Source organism: Apostichopus japonicus, chromosome 18, assembly GCF_037975245.1.
Source record: "Apostichopus japonicus isolate 1M-3 chromosome 18, ASM3797524v1, whole genome shotgun sequence".
Lineage (NCBI taxonomy): Eukaryota > Metazoa > Echinodermata > Holothuroidea > Aspidochirotida > Stichopodidae > Apostichopus > Apostichopus japonicus.
Genome location: NC_092578.1, coordinates 16,104,080 through 16,115,617, shown reverse-complemented (window position 1 = coordinate 16,115,617; position 11,538 = coordinate 16,104,080). Strand labels below are relative to the sequence as shown.

Sequence of the window (11,538 nt, the reverse complement as noted above, 5' to 3'; positions counted from 1 at the left end):
CCTTGGTAACCTTTGTACTGTACTGAAACTTTGTGATAACCACAAAAATTTATGATCATAGACTTGTACGTATCCTTACTCTCTGCCGCTCAATGTAGACTAGTGACGACAATGCTGGTGTTGTTAATCTGTTTACGTTTTCATTGTTGACATTGACGAATGCATCGCTGATTAACAAACGTTTTTTATGTGTCTCGTAATGTCAATTTGGGATCAGGAATTTGGAAACTTCTCAGCCGTAGCCTACAGCCTTATTCCTTTAACCTAGTAATAGCCTAGTCTTATCTTACAAGGCAGCCTCATGTGCGAAGGTATTGGCCAGCTGAATCTAAATTGAGTGTAAGTTGCAAGTAACATAAGCATGGTAAATGTAATGTCATTGCGTTTCTTTGGTAACTTTTATTCATATTGGAAATACTTAGTCAAAACCTAGGCCTACACAGAAACTTACAGTATGGAGTAGCAGGTGCATATCCTATTTATAATGAAGGCTATACATCGATAGGAAGGCTATTCTTATTATATGACCTGTGTAATATATACCACTTGTTAGTTCAAGATTTGCATTTGTGCAGGTATCAGGAATGTTAGATTACCTTAGGCTGCACAAAGAAAGCTTTGGCTTAGGCTGATCAATCTGTAATAAAGCTTCATGCTTTAATAATGAATTTGTCTCCTTTTGCTCTGTAATGAGTAGATCCAGGAATTCTTGGTAGAGGCGGAGACAAGTTACGGTAGATACCAAAATTACTACTGAAATAGCAATACATTAAAAGATGTGTAAAAAGTAAGGAATTCATGTGCAAAAACTATGCCACATGTTTCCACCATTTTCTTTAGAGTAAGTATAATAATGTTGTAGACTTACCCTGATTTCAAATCCTGGTAGGATGGTAATACAGTAACTTCTGGATGTTGAGGGCAAAATTATTTCCTGTAATGAACAGTGGTATTGACAATCTTTCAATGTCCCACTGTGGTTTAGTTCTGTCCTTCAACGATGTGATTTCATCTTTGCTTTGATCCGTTTACGCCAGAAACAGATAAAATTATACTTGTAAAGAGCGCTTATTCAAACTGCTCAAAAGAAGGCCAAATTTCCCTAACTTCAGATATATGCATTGAAGTTTACTGTATAATTCCAATAAGTGAGCACAATATTGCGTGAAAATACTTCAGAATACAAAATTGATTTGTCCTTTTTTCACTGTAGCAATGTTAGTGGTTTTCATAAGGTTTTGTGCGTACTTCAGAACTGTATTTGAAGACAGTGGTCACAGTTAAACTTTCAAATAGTAACTGCAGTATCTAACAGTGTAGCTACATATATTTAACACAGAACACAAAGTTAGGGTACATGCAAAGTTACCAAATACCACCATATAACAGGGCTGACTCAATTACACTATCTTGGCCTGGCTGACCCTTTCAAACTCTTGCTTCAAGAGTAAGCTTGTTATGAAGCAAAACCTACCAAGTGGAACTTAGGCCCAAAGCAGGGGACTTATTGGGCTCATTCTACTAGAACTGTATATCTTATAAAATAGCAGTTTAGTAACTTAATTTTAATTCAGCTCCTTGTTAGAAAATAACATACAGTTCTGTAAGCCTAAGTCTAGTTAATGCCCCTACAGTAACTACTGTAGTAACTAACTAAGACTAGAGTAAGATCTGAAAACCAATATGACTATTTTTGTATATATAGCCAAAAAATTACTTATGATAAGTAGAAAGAAAAATGTAACTTGCCCCAGTGTAGTGAAATAATCAAGATTTGGCTCTCCTTGGTAGTGTATAGTGGTATCCTTCCAAAACAAAAACATGTGCTTCTCTAAAGGCACAGAGTAACTATATACAACATGTACAGACAGTAGAAATATTCCTCTCATGAATATGCAAGCATCAGGTTTTACTTGACCCTTGACCACCAATTGCAGTCATGAATATTTGAGCAACCAAATTAACATCAGAATAGATATTCATGAAAGTGTCAAGTAATTCACTATGTTTTGGCTTTGAGTAAAATTAAGTTTGTTTTGCATGAAAGTACCGTATGTTAGTCCCAAAATAATTCATAAGAAAGAGCCCAGGCCACTTCCTGAGATTAACCCTGCTTATTCCAATATAGATTATGTGTGCCTTGACTTCTTTAAAGGGTGTGAAGACTCGCGCAAAAAGAAACGTCTAATGCCGGTAATCTGACCTAGTTTCGAATGAGGTGTAACAGAAGTATTAGACACCATCGATCCCAGAAAATACACACACACAGCTTGCTACTGTCGGTAATTAGACACTAGTGTACAGTCAGTACATACAGCTGCAGTCAATACCCACAGCACAGTGTTGTACACATGATACAGTGATAGACATCTCAGGTCCAGCTAAAGATAACAAGGTATCACGTTTCATTACTGTCTGCATTTTGTAGCGACACAAAGAAAACTTCACTTGCAACAACATAATGTTCAGATGGCCGCACGCTGTTTGGGGCGAATCTTCAATGCCTTTAATATACTTAACCAAAAGTATGAAAACTCTGTCAGTTTTGAGGTAAAAGATGATGTTTTCTTTCCATAGAAAAGTAATTGTAAGTCTACTTATATGCATATTGCCACTGCTTTAAACAATGTCTTGTGGCTTTTTCTATCAATTTGAAAAGTAATCCTATCGGTTGGAGGTAAAACATTCGTTGATGAAGCAAATATGACTGCCAGTGTGCGAGTTAATAACCTCATCATGTATAACGAGTGAAAAGTCATTTTCCATGTCTTAACTTTATGTCATATCTCTCCATTATGATTTACTCTAGTCGATTCCTCTCTCACTGAGATGCACACAACGATAGAGATGCCACATCGTCCATCATGCTCTCCAGTTCAGTCTTCTCCAACCTAAGGAACTTCTTACCTTTGAAATCAAACCAACCACCCAACAAGACCACCGCAGTGCCGACCATGGGTAGTGGCGCATCCCAGCCCATTCCAGAACATCTCTCCCAGACCAAGGAAGAAGACGATTATCTCGTGATCGGTTCCACTGCATCGGAGAGGACGGAGGTCGGTACGGATCCGTCCCCCAAGTACATCGAAGTGCATCAGAAATCCGCCTCTCCACCGCCTCCATCCTACCAAGATGTGGTAAGTTACATCGGGCCGTTCCCCTACTTTTGTGGAAAAACAACTTTTAAAGGGTTCCCCCATTTCATTCAAGGGTGTGAAGACTCACCCACAAAGAAACGTCTCATGCCGTAATCTGATCTAGTTTCGAATGAGGTATAACAGAAGTGTTAGACACCACCATCGATCCCAGAAAATACACACACAGCTTGGTACCGTCGGTAATTAGACCCTAGTGTACCGTCATACATACATCTACGGTCAATACCCACAACACAGTGTACATAGCAGCGTGGACATCTCAGGTCTAGATAAAAGATACAAGGTACTGTCTGCATTTTGTAGCGACAAGAAGAAAACGTTATTTGCAAGCAACAGAAAGTTAACTTTTTCAGAGCGCGGCACGCGGTTTGGGGCGGGTCTTCAATGCCTTTAATCGGAAGTGCCGTATCTAATGATATGAAAAGTGACCGTTTGTTTTTTCTTTCAATTTTTGTCATAACAAAAAGTACTCTCTCTGGTGCAAACAAAAGGTAAGATTGTTGGTAGACTACAGTACAAGTGCCCTATTGTCTATCAGCGATATTTGGTGGTTTGGAATGCATCAAAAATTAATAGTCTTTTCAGGAAGTTTATCGAGGGTTGGCCTCATCAGATCAAAATCGCAACTCTCAATGCTCCACAAAGTTCTTCACTCCCCACTCTTTGCATTTTCATACCACAAATATTTGTTCAATTAACCAATGAAAGCACTTGTAGTTTCACAAAGGAAAAGGGCATGTTTCATTTAAGAGGACTGTAAAAGCAATTTTTAATAATATGACGACCAGAAATTCCAAAAGAAAACATTTAAACGTAATATCTGGCAGTGATAATCAGGCATGAGCTTTTTCCGCGAATTCGTGGAATATCCGTGATTTCTTTTCTACCTCGGGGACAAAAACTATTATCCTAACACACTGTAGCATACGCAAACTGGAGCCTATACCGCAATTTTTGCAAAGTTCCGTGATTTTTTGTTTACCCCAAGCTCATCCCTGGATAACCAAGTGTTTCATTTATTGACAGGGGTCAACTGACAGAAATACCCAACCCGGTTGTGGCTCCCATCCTGCTGCCGATATACCGTTTGCCCTTCATCCTCGACTTCAAGTTATAGTGAACCTTCAGAATCCCAGCCATAACTCCCCAGTAGCTCAACTTGAACCCTTGGATCTGGATAAGTATCTCTATGACTTCAGCTTGGAAGAGGACATCAGAAGCAGCGAAGGATACCGTGGAATAATTCAACACTAATCGGAGAACTCTTCAGGAAGGAATTGGGCAATTTTATTTTGGACAATTATTGATTGAGGATTGAATTCTGAATGCAGCAGTTTTCACATCTCCAGAGAGAAAATTCCATGTCGGTCTCTTCCACCTGTATATAATTGTAAAAGCAACATGGGAAAAAGTAGCGGTCGTGCATTGATCGTGACAAGTGAAAGAGGCAGCAGTCCTACAGGCCTTTGGAATGAAAACTTCAAAGCCTAATCCAGTGATGACCACAAAGGGTTCAAACTTTTGTAGATCTCTGTTCAGGATTTCCTGTGGAAGTTCCTAGTTTTGAAGTAGGAAGTAAGTTGCAGTACACGCGGTACTGTACACTGCCAATATATGTTGTTATTCATATTGTAAGAGAAAGTGCAATTTGCTTATAACAGTTATGAAAGTTTTGCAATCAAGTTCACATTTGACTCGGTAGAAATGTTTGTGAAAAATATCAGTCCATATTACTGTTTTGAGCAAAGGTTAATGGTTCTACTAACAGAGAGATGCTGAAATAATTTTGACAAATCTGGGATGAGGTTCCCACTGATGTGAACCTGAGCCAAGGTTTTGAAAAGCTGTCCTCCCTGACGAGAACTTTAACATGGTTTCAGGAAGGGGTTTCTTGCTGATGTGGGCCTGAACCCAGTTGCAAGAAAATGGTTCTACTTACTGTATGTGGATGACCTGAGCCTAGGTTCCAACAGGTAGCTTTTCCTGATGAGAACCTGAGCCTAGGTTCAGACAGACAATTCTTCCCGATGAGAACCTGAGCCTAAGAACCTGTGCCTAGTTTCAGAAAACAATTCTTCCTGACATTGACGTAAAGCCTAGTTTCAGGAATGTTCTTCAGTGATGTGGCCCTGAACCCAGTTTCGAGAAAATGGCCTCTTCTGATATGAACCTGAGCCTAGGTTCAGACAGACAGTTCTTCCTGATGATAACCGGAATCTAGTTTCAGGAATGAGGCTCACTCTGATATGTATCTGGTTTGAATGATACCTGAGGTCGGTGAATAATTTCCTGACTCGATTCTGTCACGAGAATATCCGTGCAACGCTTTTGAACTATGAAGCAAACCAATCAAGTTACTTCACAGGTCTATGGACAAATTTGATTTTTCAACAGAATGTTGGATATATCGACAATGTGATTCTGGTCCACACAAATATTTCTGCTCTGAACCGAGTGGCCAGATAACCGCTCTAAATTACTTTTCAAATGCTTAAGAGCAGGGTGTCCCTAACTTTATCCCCCCATGAACCCCCTGTTGATGTCAGAGTTGTCCACGAACCTCCAACTTTTCGAGACAAAATCTGAGTCATTATTATGCTATAATACGCATAACAGTGCTTCGTAAAAGATCAAGTCCATAGTGTAATATTGCAATGAATAAAAACAAGAGATGAACAAATATTTATTTGGAAACCTCAAGATCAGATCACGAATTGTATCATGCATCGATTCATAATTCAGTTATTTATCACATGCATGGTACGGTATTACTATGGCAACATATGTGTATGGAACGCGAGAAGAGTTTGTCGATAGGTACGACTTTTGTACATTAATAAATTATATGATATATCAGATTTTAGTTCAACAAGAAGTACTCTAGTTTTGACTTTGAGAAACGTCACACGAACCCCCTGGGATGGACTCACACACTCCCTGGGGGTTCATGCACCCCAGTTAGGGAACCCCTGCTTCAGAGAGAGGTAGGGTTATTAAAGACGTGTTAGTCCAATTCTTGGCCAGAGCAGAAATCTCTTCAGCCTTCAAACTCTCACCAAGAAACGTTTGTAGTGGTATCTGTCTTGTCCGGTTCGATGTCTTCAAGGAGTAATGCTGGTACTACCTACCACAGATCTATGTGACAGGAATTCAATTGATATATATTGATATATATTGATATATATATATTGATATATATTGATTGATTGATTGATTGATATATATTAAAGATTTGTGAGTTTTGATTTAAAAAGTCTACAATATTTATCAAGAATAACATTAAAACTTTCTTTACAAAAAGTTATAGGCACTTTTAAAAAGATAAAATCAAGTTTCAGTTGGTACTACCATAGATTTAAGAAGAATTTAATTAATATATTAAAGATTGATTTGCGAGTTTTGATTTAAAAAGTCTACAATTTTTATCAAGAAAAGCATTAACAGTTTCTTTACAAAAAGTTATGGAAACTTGTTTATAGATCAAATCAAGATTCAGCTTTTGATACATCTGGTTTTTAATTAACCCAGCCTATGTTTTGTTGTTGATTAATCCAAACTTTATGAAACTGCCAAATGGAAAAAGGAAGTATTCCTAATTGAATGATGAGATAACATTATTTTTTATACCAGTGTCGTTAAACACTTTGTTAGGATCAATAATGGAGTCATTATAATCTTTACATTTATTTTTATATAGGTGGGTGCAAGACATAATTAGTTTCCATAACCAGCACTTCAAGTACTGTAAAAGCTAATTTAAAGTTGGTCAAAAAAGGGTTGCAGGATTTGATGAACAAATCCTAACGCCCAATGAACGTAGTTTTCTGCATTTGAGCTCTTAAGATATTAAATGATATATTAAACGGTGTCATTGGTTTTTCATTCAGCACTTTGAAAATTTCATTTGTAAATTAAACAAAAAGTTAGATTTTATTAGGGGTGTCTTGCCAACCTGTCACAAGTGAACAACACAGTAAAAATATCGGAAATTTTCACCTTGATTTTCATTTGAATGTTTCACTTACAGTTCTATCATTGGAATAATAATAATAGGTCATTATGCGTGCATGAATATATGAATATTTTTTATAGTGGATTAAATGCAACAATGTATTATGACAGGTTAGGCACAATGTTTAAAGAGGTATATCTAATGGAAAATGCAATCCCATGAACAAAAGAAAACACTCCCTTCGCATAAATCCATCACAGATTGATATTTCTAGAGAGGGTGTGGATAATTGGGTGAACGTGGTGAGACTCTTAGCATCGATTATTATTTTAAAGCAGAACAAAACCCCGAAGGTATTTTTAAGGTAAACTAAACTAAAAGGTCACAGGGAGATTTACTAGGCCAGAATTTTAGATAAAGACACGATTGAGGTATATATATTCGATTTTACAAGATGGAAGTATGTATGTATGTAATTTAGAGCCTCCTGCAAGCAGGAACTCACGAAGAAGCCATCATTGGCTTATCAAAGCCACAAGCTGACCGAAGTCAGTCTCTTAGATTCATATTTAACGTCCATGATTATGAATTGTCAATTGTCAACAACTCTGTAACTGGACAACATAAATTAATCTTGAAGTGACTTGAACTCGGCACCTCATGATTGAAAGGCACCGACGTTATCCACTGACCTAACACTCCTAAAGTAAGTAAGAACAACAAAGGGATCAAAGGTCGGAAAAGCCTTGGTGACCTCTTTTTTGCTTGTGATATAGAGGACAAAGTTGAAGAAATGTTGATCAAAATGGGATCTGCCATTCCTCCACAGATAATTGGAACAGGAAAGTTACTCTGTGTGGGTTAGATGTACTTTTTGTTATATACATCATGTACAACAACATTATCATTGTCAAAACAATCCTTGAATTAGATTTGCTGTTATGTATCATTTAAATGTTTGCTACCCAAAATTGGCTTTCAGTTTATGATTTTGACTTAATTCCAAACTTTTACCAAAAAGTGCCTTGGTTGCTATGATTTCTACCTTTACATAATTTTTTTTCTTTTTTTTTCTTGATGTGTTTAAGAGGAAAAAAATCTTGCCACATTTGTATACAAATTTTATGTTTTGATGCCGTGAATTTGAAGTTGCTCATATATTTTTGTCAATCGAATATGACGATAATTACATTCCCTATTTAATACTGGGGAAAGCTGTAACAATATGTCATGTTATTTGTCTATGCGTAGTAGAGAAAAATAAGTAACTACTGAGTGGTTAGCTGTACCATATGGTCTAAAGTTTGCTCTCCCTCAACCCTGTACATTTTTACAGGTACGTTGTTAACAGTTACACACTTTTATACCCTTAGATGTCAGAAACCATACACGCCACGTACAAGAAATTTCCATCGAAAAAAATGGCATTCTCATTAAGAGAAAAGAAAATGCCATGCAAAGGTTGTAAATTTCCATTTCTGGTTGCTCATTATATCACGCGAGCAGTTAAGTGAGTCATCACTAATACCATATGTCGAATTTCCCAGGATGTGTCCTCTTAATTCTAGCTAGTTATCAATAAAGTGGTTATAAATTAACTGGAGAAATTCTCTGGATGGGGATTTGACCGTCTAGCTACTGCAATTTGAGTGAAGAAAGCTCAATATTCAAAAGTTCTTCAACCATTTTGAACTTGCTTTTAAACCTTAAAATCTTCCACGTTCTTGTAGGTACCCTTCAAGTCAGTTTTTCTCTCACAAAGGTTACGAGGAACCTGTCAACTTAAGATCCCTTCCCTTCCCTCCCATTCTTCAGATAAAACATGGTACCGTAACCCTAATTATCACAGTCACTTGAATTTTGGGTTACATAGGTCTAGCCTCTAAAATCTGATGCTTCTCCATGGCATCCATCTTGGATGACCTTTGTCCTCTTAAAATTTGTCAGTTCTTCATAACGAAAGATATCCCTCTGTAAAAGCAACAACCGTATCAATACTAACACTTTCGTATTAAGAGCACCTTGTGTTTCAAATCATTTTGTATGGTGATCCACACTGTTCAGTTCTTTCAAGAGCCTTTGTTTGCTATCGCTTGTGAAATGTTTGAAATTAATTTTTTTTGCAGCATGAAAAATAGCATTTAACACCTTTTCTAAGAATGTGGTACCATTTATGCTGCCATTTTTTCTTGGAGGGGGTAAGGGGGGGGGTCATGGATTGTTTAACTTTGTGTCATGGTCATAAAAACCATGTTGTTTTCCCACATAATTGGTTAACTGTCTATCTAGGTCTAAGTTGTTGCCAGTTGGCTTCTCCATTTTCTCAAGTTGGGCATATTTTAAGTTTCAATATTTTTTCCCTCATAATTCTCTAAATTTATCCAAAAATATTAAAAATTGCAAATCTTTTACATAATTATGCTTTATTCCTGGTGTGATATTGTGTCAGGGACCTTACCATTCATCTAATAGTGAAGAATTGTATCAATAAATTGTGACAAAATCTAATGGAAACTGAAAATTGAAGAAGAAAAAAAAAGTCTAATACAGTAAAAACAGAAATGCAAAAAATGTGATACAAAACAGGATTAGTTTTTGAAAGAGAAAGATTTTATATTTGGGTCAATTTCAGGCAAGACAGAATGTATTATAAACATTTTTAATGAAAAAGTGAGAAGAAAAAACGACGAAACAGCAACTATGGAATGCATTTAAGCACATTGTAAATACAACGGTTTTCTGCCATTCATTTCAATATCAATTCATGGTGTTGAAACCAGCGGATTGCAAAATTTTAGGCCCAGGACCAAGGAGCTTCCATCAGGACCGAGCTACAACCCACCAGACCCGGCCACACATCCATCAGAAAACCGTAGATAAATTTTCTGATTTCTGGAAAAATTCTGTGATTGTCCCAAAATTTTCATAGCTCACTTTTGGATCAGGGTCTCATAATTAGTAGACCATTGGTTTAAACAGTTCACATATCTGGATTTTTATGTTTAATTACTAAATACTCAATGCTTTAAAAACGGTGAAAGGCAATTAAAAGGCTGAAAGATCTTTTCTTTTAGAGAGTGAAACAACATGCTTTGAAAGGTATCTACACTTTTAAAAAAAAAAAATTTGGATAATACTTGTTTTAGCAACAAAGCTGATACTACAGAAAAATGAAGCTTTAAAAAGTTGCTTTGAAAATATAATAGTCATCTTTTTTTCCTTCTTTCTTTTTTAATTTATTCACAGAATAAATTTTTTCCACAATAAACTAAGGAGTATGTAACACATAAAAGGAAATGTCGCAGTAATAAAAAATCAATAAAACCATAATTTTTGATGTTTTACATCTTAGATCAATACTTTTTGTCATAAGCATTCTTGGAGGGCAAATTTTCAAGCTGACTGAACCGACAAGCAAGCAGACTATATTATTTTACGTCAAATGCAAAATTAATTCCCTAAGGCAACATTTGGTTATTAAAACTTCCAATTAATGTAAGGAATTTAGTCACATGACTAAAACTTACAAAAGTGCATTCAAGAAAGCTTAACTTTTTAATACTTAAAAATTCCATCTGGAATATTTAAAATGATTATGAAATAAAAGGTATTGCATAGAAATACATGTCAATGTAACTGATACTGAAACAAACAAGGTACACTCAAAATCAATTAATCCAACGTTTACAGCAAAACATGAGGGAAAAAAGGGGTGACTTCAATACACACTTACGAAATCTAAAAAGTGTAGTTTTGTGATAATGTCAAAAAATATAAGAAATATCTGATGGCCACTAGCATTGAGTATGACAAAAGCATGGTGAAATTAATATTTGGAGAAATTAATATTAATATACGGAGCAGAGCAAAAGGCTATACCATAGTTGTGTCATGGTACCATCCTCTCCCCCCCCCCCCCCGCCACCCGCAAATCTGGTATCGTGAGATAAATCAGGGCATTAATTGTGCAATCAGTTCACATCTTACCCATGATGGAACTGCTGATAAATTGGACAGACCATTAACACTTTATATAAGGGTGCAAACTTTTTCAAGTCTGCAGCTTGGCTCCGTTTCCATATCCAAACATTTGACCCTTACCATCTTTAATACTTTCTATATCTTCAAAGTATATGGAGGAATCACAAGCAAATTTCATACACTTGCACATGAAAACACAAAAACTGATTTAAGCAAACTTATCAGTTGTGAAGTAAAAGCACATTTTACAAATGAAGATTTTTTCTTTCTGAACTGATGATTTTCGACATCAAAACACTTACAAAGCATCACATGAAGGACAAACAGTATTAAAAGGAAAGGTTGAGAGGAAACATTGGCAATAGATAGTAGGTTCTAACTGCTCGACCGACTGAAACTTTGTAGGGGGGGGGGATGGGGGACATAGGGGCAATAAATATGGGATGT

General features: G+C 36.4%; 1 protein-coding gene across 1 annotated transcript; it reads left to right on the top strand.

The window, feature by feature from the left end:
* The first annotated feature begins 34 nt into the window (after positions 1-34).
* LOC139958885 (uncharacterized) lies at positions 35-11,347 on the top strand. The gene is made up of 3 exons (XM_071956297.1): positions 35-339; positions 2,810-3,137; positions 4,185-11,347. The coding sequence occupies exons 2-3, from the start codon at positions 2,865-2,867 to the stop codon at positions 4,410-4,412; spliced, it is 501 nt and encodes a 166-aa protein (XP_071812398.1). The 5' UTR covers positions 35-339; positions 2,810-2,864; the 3' UTR covers positions 4,413-11,347.
* Positions 11,348-11,538: the final 191 nt, after the last annotated feature.

What these genes read in the sequence shown, in the direction of transcription:
- LOC139958885 (XM_071956297.1), top strand. Translation starts at nt 2,865, where the DNA reads ATGCTCTCCAGTTCAGTCTTCTCCAACCTAAGGAACTTCTTACCTTTG. An exon ending in CTCCATCCTACCAAGATGTG is followed by an intron (nt 3,138 to 4,184) that starts GTAAGTTACATC and finishes ATTTATTGACAG; the next exon opens with GGGTCAACTGACAGAAATAC.